This window comes from Procambarus clarkii, chromosome 20, assembly GCF_040958095.1.
Source record: "Procambarus clarkii isolate CNS0578487 chromosome 20, FALCON_Pclarkii_2.0, whole genome shotgun sequence".
In the NCBI taxonomy this organism is placed as follows: Eukaryota; Metazoa; Arthropoda; class Malacostraca; order Decapoda; family Cambaridae; genus Procambarus; species Procambarus clarkii.
Genome location: NC_091169.1, coordinates 44,755,724 through 44,771,992, shown reverse-complemented (window position 1 = coordinate 44,771,992; position 16,269 = coordinate 44,755,724). Strand labels below are relative to the sequence as shown.

Sequence of the window (16,269 nt, the reverse complement as noted above, 5' to 3'; positions counted from 1 at the left end):
GGTAACAAGCACCAGCGGGAGCCAGCTAGGGTAACAAGCACCAGCGGGAGCCAGCTAGGGTAACAAGCACCAGCGGGAGCCAGCTAGGGCCGCCAGCACCAGCGGGAGCCAGCGAGGGCCGCAAGCACCAGCGGGAGCCAGCTAGGGCCGCAAGCACCGGCGGGAGCCAGCGAGGGCCGCAAGCACCAGCGGGAGCCAGCTAGGGTAACAAGCACCAGCGGGAGCCAGATAGGGCCGCCAGCACCAGCGGGAGCCAGCGAGGGCCGCAAGCACCAGCGGGAGCCAGCTAGGGTAACAAGCACCAGCGGGAGCCAGCGAGGGCCGCAAGCACCAGCGGGAGCCAGCTAGGGTAACAAGCACCAGCGGGAGCCAGCGAGGGCCGCAAGCACCAGCGGGAGCCAGCGAGGGCCGCAAGCACCAGCGGGAGCCAGCTAGGGCCGCAAGCACCAGCGGGAGCCAGCGAGGGCCGCAAGCACCAGCGGGAGCCAGCTAGGGTAACAAGCACCAGCGGGAGCCAGCTAGGGTAACAAGCACCAGCGGGAGCCAGCTAGGGTAACAAGCACCAGCGGGAGCCAGATAGGGCCGCCAGCACCAGCGGGAGCCAGCGAGGGCCGCCAGCACCAGCAGGAGCCAGCGAGGGCCGCCAGCACCAGCAGGAGCCAGCGAGGGCCGCCAGCACCAGCAGGAGCCAGCGAGGGCCGCCAGCACCGGCGGGAACCAGCTAGGGTAACACACACACGCCCCGCCGCTGCACGGCCTTTTTCCTGCAGAAGCACTTAAGAACGGCGTCTCGACCCCGCTGACAGGAAGCCGCGCCCAGTTGTCTGGGACAGTCGCCCTTGTTACACCGCCCACCTGCAACAGGAGACACCCGGTCACACCTCGTTTGTCACCGTCCCACCTGCGGGAGAAAACTAGTTAACGACTCCACCAGAGGACTCGGCTACGAGCTCCTCGCCTCCCTGGGATATTGGTATTGTCTCCTGGTGACACCTTAATGTGTCTCTCTTGTGAGACACACATTAAGGTGTCTTCCTTAACGACCGGAGACAACCGAAGCAGTCTTGCATTTCCCCACAAGTGGAAGGAGAAGAAGTACCACTTGACGTGTTACTATGCTTTGCAGTGTGACTCCCTAGACCTGCCTCAGGCAACAAGTCCATAGGGAACTATCATAGGCGTCTAACCACCCCAAAGACCTATGTTAATTCTTATCACATAATGGAGTATAAAAAGGCATCATCTCAAAATCGTCTTATATTTTTTTTGTTTCATAAAACATTTAATAATTTGTGTTTTATCTCAAATACAATTGAATATTGTTATGGTTTGTACACAAGTTAGCCATTTATGGCTCATTGGTAATTAGGCTAATTAGGTTTACAGAGCGTGATGTAAATATATATAATTACCCACGTAAGCAAAGCATCAATCTGACCTAGGACTAACTATACACAAAACCATATATATATATATATATATATATATATATATATATATATATATATATATATATATATATATATATATATATATATATATATATATATATATGAAACACACAAAACAAAACATGAAACAAAGAATCTTATCATCAAGAATAAGAGGAGAGCGTGAGAAAGGTCCCGCAGAAGGAAGTAGCTAAGAAGATAACTCTCTTAAGAAAATGATTAAGACAGGGTAGAAACAAGTCATGTGAAATGGGAAGTGGGATAAAGGATAACTGGAGGTGGGGGTGAACAGGGGTGTGAGGGGGATAGTAGAGGTGGGGGGGGCACCTCTTCCCTCCCCCCTTCTCACCCCCCCCCCCCGAACTCTACACCAGAATCAGTAATATTTTCGCTTTGCTTTGCAATGTGATCCCTGTTGTATAGCATTATCATAAATCATTTTACAGCTGCGCTCAGCATCACCAGTCACGGGAACTTTAGGCCTCCTGTATCCAATTTCTGCAATACGAGTCGTGTATAATGTGTTGATCAAATTACCTGGCCCATATCCAATTTCTGCAACCCGTTCCCTAAACCTGATAGTATCTATAGCTACTGTTTAGATTATGTGCAAAATAGTAACAGTTATAGGTCAAAAAACACGTTTTAAACTATTGTAATTATGCAGGTTATAGCAAAAACTGAAATGCATTAATCAGGAACCTAACCTATTGTAACTGCCCGAGGCTAAAATAAGCAATCCACGACCTACAATATCCTCGGCTTGCATGAACAATTATGTGCCTATACGAGCAATTCTTTGCCTATATAAGCCATTATAAGCCTATATAAAGAATCCTAGACCAAGGTAGACCATCCAAGGTCTAAATAAGCAATCTTAGGCCGTAAACAATCGTAGCCCGGATGCAATCATGATGGTGGACGAGACACTGGAAATTTACGTTTCCCATCTAATGAAAAGAGCCTTGGGCCACCTTGGGCCACCTTGGGCCACCGTGGGCCACCGTGGGCCACCGTGGGCCACCTTGGGCCACCTTGGGCCACCTTGGGTCCACCTTGGGCATTTTTGTCAGTGTAGGCTTACTATCCCCAACTGAGTTGACTAGAGATGGTGCTCCTGGTGTAAACGGGTCAACTGGTGTAAACTGGGGTCAACTGGCGTAAACTGGGGTCAACTGGCGTAAACTGGTGTAAACTGGGGTCAACTGGCGTAAACTGGTGTAAACTGGGGTCAACTGGCGTAAACTGGGGTCAACTGGCGTAAACTGGGGTCAACTGGCGTAAACTGGGGTCAACTGGCGTAAACTGGTGTAAACTGGGGTCAACTGGTGTAAACTGGGGTCAATTAGTGTAAACTGGGGTCAACTGATGTAAATTGGGGTCATCTGGTGTAAACTGGCGTAAACTGGGGTCAACTGGTGTAAACTGGGGTCAACTGGTGTAAACTGGGGTCAACTGGCGTAAACTGGGGTCAGCTGGTGTAAACTGGGGTCAACTGGCGTAAATTGGGGTCAAATGGCGTAAACTGGGGTCAACGGGTGTAAACTGGGGTCAACTGGTGTAAACTGGGGTCAACTGGCGTAAACTGGGGTCAACTGGCGTAAACTGGGGTCAACTGGCGTAAACTGGGGTCAACTGGCGTAAACTGGGGTCAACTGGCGTAAACTGGGGTCAACTGGCATAAACTGGGGTCAACTGGCGTAAACTGGGGTCAACTGGTGTAAACTGGGGTCAACTGGGGTCAACTGGCGTAAACTGGGGTCAACTGGCGTAAACTGGGGTCAAATGGCGTAAACTGGGGTCAACTGGCGTAAACTGGGGTCAACTGGCGTAAACTGGGGTCAACTGGCGTAAGCTGGGGTCAACTGGCGTAAACTGGGGTCAACTGGCGTAAACTGGGGTCAACTGGCGTAAACTGGGGTCAACTGGTGTAAACTTTGTAAACAGGGGTCAACTGGTGTAAACTGGGGTCAACTGGTGTAAACTGGGGTCAACTGGTGTAAACTGGAGTCAACTGGTGTAAACTGGAGTCAACTGGTGTAAACTGGGGTCAACTGGCGTAAACTGGGGTCAACTGGTGTAAACTAGGGTCAACTGGTGTAAACAGGGGTCAACTGGTGTAAACTGGGGTCAACTGGTGTAAACTTGTGTAAACAGGGGTCAACGGGTGTAAACTGGGGTCAACTGGTGTAAACTGGTGTAAACAGAGGTCAACTGGCGTAAACAGAGGTCAACTGGCGTAAACTGGGGTCAACTGGCGTAAACTGGGGTCAACTGGTGTAAACTGGGGTCAATTGGTGTAAACTGGGGTCAACTGGTGTAAACTGGGGTCAACCGGTGTAAACTGGGGTCAACTGGTGTAAACTTGGGTCAACTGGTGTAAACTGGGGTCAACTGGTGTAAACTGGGATCAACTGGTGTAAACTGGGATCAACTGGTGTAAACTGGGATCAACTGGTGTAAACTGGGGTCAACTGGTGTAAACAGGGGTCAACTGGTGTAAACTGGTGTAAACTGGGGTCAACTGGTGTAAACTGGGATCAACTGGTGTAAACTGGGGTCAACTGGTGTAAACAGGGGTCAACTGGTGTAAACTGGGGTCAACTGGTGTAAACTGGGGTCAACTTGTGTAAACTGGGGTCAACTGGGGTCAACTCACCTAGCCTGGGCACGCAGCGGCCCTGGGCATCGATGAACTGGTCAGGGTCACAGGTGCACGCGCCCACCACCTCGGACACGACGAACTTACAGAAGCTGAACTTGTTCACTGCCCGGCACTGTGCGTTGTTGTAGCACATGGCCCCCACCACGCTGGCTGTGGGGGAGGGAGGTGGGGTGAGTGTGGGCCCCCAGCACGCTGGCTGTGGGGGAGGGAGGTGGGGTGAGTGTGGGCCCCCACCACGCTGGCTGTGGGGGAGGGAGGTGGGGTGAGTGTGGGCCCCCACCACGCTGGCTGTGGGGGAGGAAGGTGGGGTGAGTGTGGGCCCCCACCACGCTGGCTGTGGGGGAGGGAGGTGGGGTGAGTGTGGGCCCCCACCACGCTGGCTGTGGGGGAGGGAGGTGGGGTGAGTGTGGGCCCCCACCACGCTGGCTGTGGGGGAGGGAGGTGGGGTGAGTGTGGGCCCCCACCACGCTGGCTGTGGGGGAGGGAGGTGAGGTGAGTGTGGGCGCCCACCACGCTGGCTGTGGGGGAGGGAGGTGGGGTGAGTGTGGGCCCCCACCACGCTGGCTGTGGGGGAGGGAGGTGAGGTGAGTGTGGGCGCCCACCACGCTGGCTGTGGGGGAGGGAGGTGGGGTGAGTGTGGGCCCCCACCACGCTGGCTGTGGGGGAGGGAGGTGGGGTGAGTGTGGGCCCCCACCACGCTGGCTGTGGGGGAGGAAGGTGGGGTGAGTGTGGGCCCCCACCACGCTGGCTGTGGGGGGGGGGGAAGGTGGGGTGAGTGTGGGCCCCCACCACGCTGGCTGTGGGGGAGGGAGGTGGGGTGAGTGTGGGCCCCCACCACGCTGGCTGTGGGGGAGGAAGGTGGGGTGAGTGTGGGCCCCCACCACGCTGGCTGTGGGGGAGGGAGGTGGGGTGAGTGTGGGCCCCCACCACGCTGGCTGTGGGGGAGGGATGTGGGGTGAGTGTGGGCCCCCACCACGCTGGCTGTGGGGGAGGGAGGTGGGGTGAGTGTGGGCCCCCACCACGCTGGCTGTGGGGGAGGAAGGTGGGGTGAGTGTGGGCCCCCACCACGCTGGCTGTGGGGTGGGAAGGTGGGGTGAGTGTGGGCCCCCACCACGCTGGCTTTGGGGGAGGGAGGTGGGGTGAGTGTGGGCCCCCACCACGCTGGCTGTGGGGGAGGAAGGTGGGGTGAGTGTGGGCCCCCACCACGCTGGCTGTGGGGGAGGGAGGTGGGGTGAGTGTGGGCCCCCACCACGCTGGCTGTGGGGGAGGGATGTGGGGTGAGTGTGGGCCCCCACCACGCTGGCTGTGGGGGAGGGAGGTGGGGTGAGTGTGGGCCCCCACCACGCTGGCTGTGGGGGAGGGAGGTGGGGTGAGTGTGGGCCCCCACCACGCTGGCTGTGGGGGAGGGATGTGGGGTGAGTGTGGGTCCCCACCACGCTGGCTGTGGGGGAGGGAGGTGGGGTGAGCGTGGGCCCCCAGCACGCTGGCTGTGGGGGAGGGAGGTGGGGTGAGTGTGGGCCCCCACCACGCTGGCTATGGGGGGGGGGGAGGTGGGCAGGAAGCTGTACTGGAACCTGTATTATTCCTGTATTATATATTGGGTTCCCGGTCTAATTATAAAAGGTGAAGACTGTCTCTTTCTCCCACCGACTATACAGCTTGTATATATATACACCCTCGCCTATACAAATACAAGTTATGCAAATTTAATCATACTAAAGACTTGCATTCCAATTCTATACAAAGTATTGAACGTAATTGATCATTTAAAGACGAAAGTATTCTGTTTAGTCAGTTGGTGTGCAAAACTGTGTGTGAAATTGTTTATTTGGCTGGGAATCGATTCATTGTGTGTTAAGATGGTTTGAGTGGGATTAATGACTGAAGTTGTTGTTAGAGAAAGAGAGGGTATAGGAGAAGTTCAGAGGTGTGTGTATGTGCGTGCGTGTGTGTAATTACCTAAGTGTAGTTACAGGATGAGATCTACGCTCGTGGTGTCCCGTCTTCCCAGCACTCTTTGTCATATAACGCTTTGAAACTACTGACGGTCTTGGCCTCCACCACTCTCTCACCTTGTTCCAACCGTCTACCACTCTGTTTGCGAAAGTGATTTTTCTTATATTTCTTCGGCGTCTTTGTTAGCTAGTTTATATCTATGACCTCTTGTTCTTGAAAGTTCCAGGCCTCAGGAAATCTTCCCTATCGATTTTATCAATTCCTGTTACAATTTTGTATGCAGTGATCATATCACCTCTTTTTCTTGTCTTCTAGTTTTGGGATATTTAATGCCTCTATCCTCTCCTCGTAGCTCTTGCCCTTCAGTTCTGGAAGCTACTTAATGCCATGTCTTTGCACCTTTTCCAGTTTGTTGATGTGCTTCTTAAGATATGGGCACCACTCAACCGCTGCATATTCCAGCTTTGGCTTAACAAAAGTTGTGAACAATTTCTTTAGTATATCGCCATACATGTATTTAAAAGCAATTCTGAAGTTAGAAAGCGTGGCATAGGCCCCTCGTAGAACGTTCTTTATGTGGTCCTCAGGTGATAGTTTTCTATTTAAAACCACCCCTAGATCTCTTTCTTTATCAGAACTCTTTAAAGATTTCTCACATAATATATAGGTTGTGTGGGGTCTATGTTCTCCTATTCCACATTCCATAACATGACATTTATTAACATTAAATTCCATTTGCTAAGTGGTGCTCCATATACTTATTTTGTCCAGGTCATCTTGAAGGGCATGACAATCATTCAAGTCTCTTATCCTTCCTATTATCTTAGCATCATCAGCAAACATGTTCATATAATTCTGTATTCCATCTGGTAGATCATTTATGTAGATGTGTGTGTGTTTGTGTGTGTGTGTGTGTGTGTGTGTGTGTGTGTGTGTGTGTGTGTGTGTGTGTGTGTACTCACCTAGTTGTGTTTGCGGGGGTTGAGCTCTGGCTCTTTGGTCCCGCCTCTCAACCGTCAATCAACAGGTGTACAGATTCCTGAGCCTATTGGGTTCTATAAATTCACACACAAAATGTGTGTGTGTGTGTGTGTGTGTGTGTGTGTGTGTGTGTGTGTGTGTGTGTGTGTGTGTGTGTGAGTGTGCGGTGTGTGTGTGTGTGTACTCACCTAGTTGTACTTAACTAGTTGTGCTTGCGGGGGTTGAGCTCTGGCTCTTTGGTCCCGCCTCTCAACCGTCAGTCAACTGGTGTACAGGTTCCTGGGCCTATTGGGCTCTATCATATCTACATTTGAAACTGTGTATGGAGTCAGCCTCCACCACATCACTTCCTAGTGCATTCCATTTACTACCTTCTCTGACACTGAAAAAATTCTTTCTAACGTCCCTGTGGTTCATTTGGGCACTCAGCTTCCACCTGTGTCCCCGTGTTCGCGTCCCACTCGTGTTAAATAATCCATCCTTGTCCACCATGTCAATTCCCCCTGAGAATTTTGTATGTGGTGAGGTGACTCACTTATCACTACTACCTTACTCACTCTTTCCTCGTAACTCATGCCTCTTGGTTCTGGGACTAGCCAAGTGGCATACCTATACACTTTTCCAGCTTCATCTTGTGCTCCATTCCTTACCATGGAGCCCGTACCTTGTGACAAGGTACGGGCTCCATGCTGGGGCCGCATACTCCAGGATTGGTCTTACATACGTGGTATACAAAGTTCTGAAGGATTCCTTACAAAGGTTCCTGAAGGCAGTTCTGATGATAACCAGCCTCGCATACGCCGCCGAAGTTTATCTTTTGATATGGGCTTCAGGAGACAGGTTTGGCGTGATATCAACTCCTAGATCTTAATCTCTGTTTCATGAAGGACTTCATCTCCCTTTCGATATCCTGTGTCTGGCCTGCTATTTCCTCCGCCTAGTTTCATTACCTTACATCTACTTGGGTTGAACTTTAGTAGCCATTTGTTGGACCATTCAGTCAGTCTGTCTAGGTCATCTTGTAGCCTCCTACTATCATCCTGTCTTAATCCTCCTCATAATTTTTGTATCATCAGCAAACAATGAGAGGAACGATTCTATTCCCTCTGGGAGATCAATTACATATATCAGAAACAGTATAGATCCAAGGACTGACTCCTGCGGGACTCCACTGGCGACGTCTCGCCAATCTGAGACCTCACCCCTCACAGTGACTCGCATGTGTGTGTGCGTGCGTGTGCTTGTGTGCATGTGTTTGTGTGCACGTGCGCGTGTGTCCGTGGAGGTCTCACCGTGAATGCAGGCCAGGTTGAGGTAGCTGGTGAGGGGAGGTAGACAGGTGCACAAGGAGTCGCTGCACACGGAGTTTGGCGTCACGGCTGTGCACTGGTTGTTTGACGTGCACTGACCTCCCAGGATCTGTGGGAGAGATGGTGTGCACCCGTCACCCTGGGGATGGTGATGTGTGGCTGGCATGGCACCACACAACATGGTGATGGGTAGTCCTACATGACTCTACTTATAATGTATTTTGAGTCAAGTTGTATTCACGTACCGACCAGGTTTATTAGTATCACTGAAATACATAACGATTGTGAAATGTCTTGTAGGAATACGTTCCTTGATGGCTAAGTTGGTCTTAAGTACAGGGAACCACCCTGATCAAGTTCAGCTAAGAGAAAGGTGCTAAGGGTCTCCAGCATCACTGGAGATATATCTCACAGTGGCCAGTCACAGCATCACTGGGGATATATCTCACAGTGGGCAGTCACAGCATCACTGGGGATATATCTCACAGTGGGCAGTCACAGCATCACTGGAGATATATCTCACAGTGGCCAGTCACAGCATCACTGGGGATATATCTCACAGTGGGCAGTCACAGCATCACTGGGGATATATCCCACAGTGGCCAGTCACAGCATCACTGGGGATATATCTCACAGTGACCAGTCACAGCATCACTGGGGATATATCCCACAGTGGCCAGTCACAGCATCACTGGAGATATATCTCACAGTGGCCAGTCACAGCATCACTGGGGATATATCTCACAGTGGCCAGTCACAGCATCACTGGGGATATATCTCACAGTGGCCAGTCACAGCATCACTGGAGATATAGCTCACAGTGGCCAGTCACAGCATCACTGGGGATATATCTCACAGTGGCCAGTCACAGCATCACTGGGGATATATCTCACAGTGGCCAGTCACAGCATCACTGGAGATATATCTCACAGTGGCCAGTCACAGCATCACTGGGGATATATCTCACAGTGGCCAGTCACAGCATCACTGGTAACACAGCACTAGGGAGATGACAAAGAGCATGTCTCCCATGTTGATGACCTGTGGGTGATGCCGCAGCATCCATTATAGACCCTAATCTCTCTTTTCCTCTGGCGTTAAGCAGCTTCCAGGGGATTATTAAACAAACTTGGGCCTCATTTGTTAAATAACACATCAGGTAAACAAGAGATTTGTGACCATCTGAATGAATTATCTTTTTTAACTTTATGAACAATATGATGATTCTATTTTACCTAAAAATCATAATTTAGGGGATTGGCTTGATAAAATCCATTCATCCTGGCTCTTAGTAATATAATAATTTTTGAAGTATTTTTATGTAATTGATACATCAAGAAACATTGTTAAAATTCACAAGGAAAATATACTAACGTTACAGATCAACGAGAAAATCAATTGGAGCAAGTTGATACCTGATCAACCAGGCTGTGACTCATACGTCAGGCTGAGAGCAGCCGCGTCCAACAGCCTGGTTGATCAGTCCGGCAACCAGGAGGCCTGGTCGACGACCGGGCCGCGGGGACGCTAAGCCCCGGAAGCACCTCAAGGTAACCTCAAGGTAAGGAACAGGGGGGATTCGAACCCCCGGGTGCTTCAAAGCTGCGCACCTTACCCCCCTGCACCATGACATGGCATAAGTTATACGACCTGGGATTCCACAGACTCCACAGGACGTCTGGAGTCAATCCTGTGTTTCTTACAACGTAGGGAACGTAGTCAATAAATATTTTGACCAGTCAGGCATTAGACATGAAACTTGCCACCCACAGGTAAGAAGACATGCAGGTGAACAGCCATATAAACTGTGCCACCAAGACAGTCACCTAGACTACTAGTCAAACAGAAAGACATGAGTAAATTGGCTTTAACTGTGGCTAGATGTGTGTTCTGTGCCTTTAACTGTGGCTAGATGTGTGTTCTGTGGCTTTAACTGTGGCTAGATGTGTGTTCTGTGACTTTAACTGTGGCTAGATGTATGTTCTGTGGCTTTAACTGTGGCTAGATGTGTGTTCTGTGACTTTAACTGTGGCTAGATGTGTGTTCTGTGGCTTTAACTGTGGCTAGATGTGTGTTCTGTGACTTTAACTGTGGCTAGATGTATGTTCTGTGGCTTTAACTGTGGCTAGATGTGTGTTCTGTGACTTTAACTGTGGCTAGATGTGTGTTCTGTGACTCTAACTGTGGCTAGATGTGTGTTCTGTGACTTTAACTGTGGCTAGATGTGTGTTCTGTGACTTTAACTGTGGCTAGATGTATGTTCTGTGGCTTTAACTGTGGCTAGATGTGTGTTCTGTGACTTTAACTGTGGCTAGATGTGTGTTCTGTGACTCTAACTGTGGCTAGATGTGTGTTCTGTGACTTTAACTGTGGCTAGATGTGTGTTCTGTGACTTTAACTGTGGCTAGATGTGTGCTCTGTGGCTTTAACTGTGGCTAGATGTGTGTGTTCTGTGGCTAGATGTGTGTTCTGTGACTCTAACTGTGGCTAGATGTGTGTTCTGTGACTTTAACTGTGGCTGTATGTGTGTATTCTGTGGCCTCACCTGTGAGTCCTCACAGCCTGACGGACCCCAAGTGCGGGGGTACTCACACACGCACTCACCACCACGACACACCGACCTCTGCAACAGTGGAGAAGACTGGTGACTGTCAGGGAAGGTTGGTGACTGTCAGGGACGGTTTGGGACTGTCAGGGATGGTTAGTGACTGTCAGAGAAGGTTGGTGACTGTCAGGGACGCTTGGGGACTGTCAGGGATGGTTGGTGACTGTCAGGGACGCTTGGGTACTGTCAGGGATGGTTGGTGACTGTCAGGGACGCTTGGGGACTGTCAGGGATGGTTGGTGACTGTCAGGGAAGGTTGGTGACTGTCAGAGAAGATTGGTGACTGTCAGGGAAGATTGGTGACTGTCAGGGACGCATTGGGACTGTCAGGGATGGTTGGTGACTGTCAGGGAAGGCTGGTGACTGTCAGGGAAGGTTGGGGACTGTCAGGGAAGGCTGGTGACTGTCAGGGAAGGTTGGTGACTATCAGGGATGGTTGGTGACTGTCAGGGAAGGCTGGTGACTGTCAGGGATGGTTGGTGACTGTCAGGGAAGGCTGGTGACTGTCAGGGACGGTTAGGGACTGTCAGGGACGGTTGGGGACTGTCAGGGACGGTTGGTGACTGTCAGGGAAGGATGGTGACTGTCAGGGACGGTTGGGGACTGTCAGGGATGGTTGGTGACTGTCAGGGAAGGCTGGTGACTGTCAGGGACGGTTGGGGACTGTCAGGGACGGTTGGGGACTGTCAGGGACGGTTGGGGACTGTCAGGGACGGTTGGTGACTGTCAGGGACGGTTGGTGACTGTCAGGGATGGTTGGTGACTGTCAGGGAAGGCTGGTGACTGTCAGGGACGGTTGGTGACTGTCAGGGACGGTTGGGGACTGTCAGGGACGGTTGGTGACTGTCAGGGACGGTTGGTGACTGTCAGGGACGGTTGGGGACTGTCAGGGACGGTTGGTGACTGTCAGGGAAGGATGGTGACTGTCAGGGACGGTTGGGGACTGTCAGGGACGGTTGGTGACTGTCAGGGAAGGTTGGTGACTGTCAGGGAAGGTTGGTGACTCAGGGAAGGCTAGTGACTGTCAGGGACGGCTGGTGACTGTCAGGGAAGATTGGTGACTGTCAGGGAAGGTTGGTGACTGTCAGGGAAGGTTGGTGACTGTCAGGGAAGGTTGGTGACTGTCAGGGACGGTTGGTGACTGTCAGGGATGGTTGGTGACTGTCAGGGATGGTTGGTGACTGTCAGGGACGGTTGGTGACTATCAGGGACGGTTGGGGACTGTCAGGGGACGGTTGGTGACTGTCAGGGACGGTTGGGGACTGTCAGGGAAGGTTGGTGACTGTCAGGGAAGGCTGGTGACTGTCAGGGAAGGTTGGTGACTGTCAGGGAAGGCTGGTGACTGTCAGGGAAGGTTGGTGACTGTCAGGGAAGGTTGGTGACTGTCAGGGATGGTTGGTGACTATCAGGGATGGTTGGTGACTGTCAGGGACGGTTGGTGACTGTCAGGGAAGGTTGGGGACTGTCAGGGACGGTTGGTGACTGTCAGGGACGGTTGGGGACTGTCAGGGAAGACTGGTGATTGTCAGGGAAGGCTGGTGACTGTCAGGGAAGGCTGGTGACTGTCAGGGACGGTTGGTGACTGTCAGGGAAGGCTGGGGACTGTCAGGGATGGTTGGTGACTGTCAGGGAAGGCTGGTGACTGTCAGGGAAGGTTGGTGACTGTCAGGGAAGGCTAGTGACTGTCAGGGAAGGCTGGTGACTGTCAGGGATGGTTGGTGACTGTCAGGGACGGTTGGGGACTGTCACGGAAGGTTGGTGACTGTCAGGGAAGGTTGGTGACTGTCAGGGAAGGCTGGTGACTGTCAGGGAAGGCTGGTGACTGTCAGGGAAGGTTGGTGACTGTCAGGGAAGGTTGGTGACTGTCAGGGAAGGCTAGTGACTGTCAGGGAAGGCTGGTGACTGTCAGGGATGGTTGGTGACTGTCAGGGACGGTTGGTGACTGTCAGGGACGGCTGGTGACTGTCAGGGAAGGTTGGTGACTGTCAGGGAAGGTTGGTGACTGTCAGGGAAGGTTGGTGACTGTCAGGGAAGGTTGGTGACTGTCAGGGAAGGTTGGTGACTGTCAGGGAAGGCTGGTGACTGTCAGGGAAGGCTGGTGACTGTCAGGGATGGTTGGTGACTGTCAGGGATGGTTGGTGACTGTCAGGGATGTTTGGTGACTGTCAGGGAAGGTTGGTGACTGTCAGGGAAGGCTGGTGACTGTCAGGGATGGTTGGTGACTGTCAGAGAAGGTTGGTGACTGTCAGGGATGGTTGGTGACTGTCAGGGATGGTTGGTGACTGTCAGGGATGGTTGGTGACTGTCAGGGATGGTTGGTGACTGTCAGGGATGGTTGGTGACTGTCAGGGAAGGCTGGTGACTGTCAGGGATGGTTGGTGACTGTCAGGGATGGTTGGTGACTGTCAGGGATGGTTGGTGACTGTCAGGGATGGTTGGTGACTGTCAGGGATGGTTGGGGACTGTCAGGGATGGTTGGTGACTGTCAGTGATGGTTGGTGACTGTCAGGGAAGGTTGGTGACTGTCAGGGATGGTTGGTGACTGTCAGGGATGGTTGGCGACTGTCAGGGAAGGCTGGTGACTGTCAGGGATGGTTGGTGACTGTCAGGGACGGTTGGGGACTGTCAGGGATGGTTGGTGACTGTCAGGGATGGTTGGTGACTGTCAGGGAAGGCTGGTGACTGTCAGGGATGGTTGGTGACTGTCAGGGATGGTTGGTGACTGTCAGGGATGGTTGGTGACTGTCAGGGATGGTTGGGGACTGTCAGGGATGGTTGGGGACTGTCAGAGATGGTTGGTGACTGTCCGGGATGGTTGGGGACTGTCATGGACGGTTGGGGACTGTCAGGGATGGTTGGTGACTGTCAGGGATGGTTGGCGACTGTCAGGGAAGGCTGGTAACTGTCAGGGAAGGTTGGTGACTGTCAGGGAAGGCTGGTGACTGTCAGGGAAGGCTGGGGACTGTCAGGGAAGGCTGGTGACTGTCAGGGAAGGCTGGGGACTGTCAGGGAAGGCTGGGGACTGTCAGGGAAGGCTGGTGACTGTCAGGGAAGGCTGGTGACTGTCAGGGAAGGTTGGTGACTGTCAGGGAAGGCTGGTGACTGTCAGGGAAGGCTGGTGACTGTCAGGGAAGGCTGGGGACTGTCAGGGAAGGCTGGTGACTGTCAGGGAAGGCTGGGGACTGTCAGGGAAGGCTGGGGACTGTCAGGGAAGGCTGGTGACTGTCAGGGAAGGTTGGTGACTGTCAGGGATGGTTGGTGACTGTCAGGGAAGGCTGGTGACTGTCAGGGAAGGCTGGTGACTGTCAGGGAAGGCTGGTGACTGTCAGGGAAGGCTGGTGACTGTCAGGGAAGGTTGGTGACTGTCAGGGATGGTTGGTGACTGTCAGGGAAGGCTGGTGACTGTCAGGGAAGGCTGGTGACTGTCAGGGAAGGCTGGCGACTGTCAGGGAAGGTTGGTGACTGTCAGGGATGGTTGGTGACTGTCAGAGAAGGTTGGTGACTGTCAGGGATGGTTGGTGACTGTCAGGGATGGTTGGTGACTGTCAGGGATGGTTAGTGACTGTCAGGGATGGTTGGTGACTGTCAGGGAAGGTTGGGGACTGTCAGGGATGGTTGGTGACTGTCAGTGATGGTTGGTGACTGTCAGGGAAGGTTGGTGACTGTCAGGGATGGTTGGTGACTGTCAGGGATGGTTGCTGACTGTCAGGGATGGTTGGTGACTGTCAGGGAAGGCTGGTGACTGTCAGGGAAGGCTGGTGACTGTCAGGGATGGTTGGTGACTGTCAGAGAAGGTTGGTGACTGTCAGGGAAGGCTGATGACTGTCAGGGAAGGCTGGTGACTGTCAGGGAAGGCTGGTGACTGTCAGGGAAGGCTGGGGACTGTCAGGGAAGGCTGGTGACTGTCAGGGAAGGCTGGGGACTGTCAGAGAAGGCTGGGGACTGTCAGGGAAGGCTGGTGACTGTCAGGGAAGGCTGGGGACTGTCAGGAAAGGCTGGTGACTGTCAGGGAAGGCTGGGGACTGTCAGGAAAGGCTGGTGACTGTCAGGGAAAGCTGGGGACTGTCAGGGAAGGCTGGGTACTGTCAGGGAAGGCTGGGGACTGTCAGGGAAGGCTGGTGACTGTCAGGGAAGGTTGGTGACTGTCAGGGAAGGTTGGTGACTGTCAGGGATGGTTGGTGACTATCAGGGATGGTTGGTGACTGTCAGGGACGGTTGGTGACTGTCAGGGAAGGTTGGGGACTGTCAGGGACGGTTGGTGACTGTCAGGGACGGTTGGGGACTGTCAGGGAAGACTGGTGACTGTCAGGGAAGGCTGGTGACTGTCAGGGAAGGCTGGTGACTGTCAGGGACGGTTGGTGACTGTCAGGGAAGGCTGGGGACTGTCAGGGATGGTTGGTGACTGTCAGGGACGGTTGGGGACTGTCACGGAAGGTTGGTGACTGTCAGGGAAGGTTGGTGACTGTCAGGGAAGGCTGGTGACTGTCAGGGAAGGCTGGTGACTGTCAGGGAAGGTTGGTGACTGTCAGGGAAGGTTGGTGACTGTCAGGGAAGGCTAGTGACTGTCAGGGAAGGCTGGTGACTGTCAGGGATGGTTGGTGACTGTCAGGGACGGTTGGTGACTGTCAGGGACGGCTGGTGACTGTCAGGGAAGATTGGTGACTGTCAGGGAAGGTTGGTGACTGTCAGGGAAGGTTGGTGACTGTCAGGGAAGGTTGGTGACTGTCAGGGAAGGTTGGTGACTGTCAGGGAAGGCTGGTGACTGTCAGGGAAGGCTGGTGACTGTCAGGGATGGTTGGTGACTGTCAGGGATGGTTGGTGACTGTCAGGGATGTTTGGTGACTGTCAGGGAAGGTTGGTGACTGTCAGGGAAGGCTGGTGACTGTCAGGGATGGTTGGTGACTGTCAGAGAAGGTTGGTGACTGTCAGGGATGGTTGGTGACTGTCAGGGATGGTTGGTGACTGTCAGGGATGGTTGGTGACTGTCAGGGATGGTTGGTGACTGTCAGGGATGGTTGGTGACTGTCAGGGAAGGCTGGTGACTGTCAGGGATGGTTGGTGACTGTCAGGGATGGTTGGTGACTGTCAGGGATGGTTGGTGACTGTCAGGGATGGTTGGTGACTGTCAGGGATGGTTGGGGACTGTCAGGGATGGTTGGTGACTGTCAGTGATGGTTGGTGACTGTCAGGGAAGGTTGGTGACTGTCAGGGATGGTTGGTGACTGTCAGGGATGGTTGGCGACTGTCAGGGAAGGCTGGTGACTGTCAGGGATGGTTGGTGACTGTCAGGGACGGTTGGGG

The 16,269-nt window shown here is 53.1% G+C and overlaps 1 protein-coding gene across 1 annotated transcript in view; it reads right to left on the bottom strand.

Annotated features, from left to right (window-relative positions):
• Positions 1–94: 94 nt before the first annotated feature.
• The window catches only part of LOC123755545 (frizzled-8), a 61,308-nt gene continuing 45,133 nt past the window's right edge, over positions 95–16,269 (bottom strand). Inside the window, exons 7-10 of the mRNA XM_045738310.2 lie at positions 10,909–10,986; positions 8,346–8,472; positions 4,111–4,266; positions 95–855 (exon numbers count right to left, since the gene is read on the bottom strand). Of these exons, the coding sequence (XP_045594266.1) occupies positions 722–855; positions 4,111–4,266; positions 8,346–8,472; positions 10,909–10,986 (495 nt within the window). The 3' untranslated portion in view covers positions 95–721. The remainder of the gene's footprint in view (positions 856–4,110; positions 4,267–8,345; positions 8,473–10,908; positions 10,987–16,269) is intronic.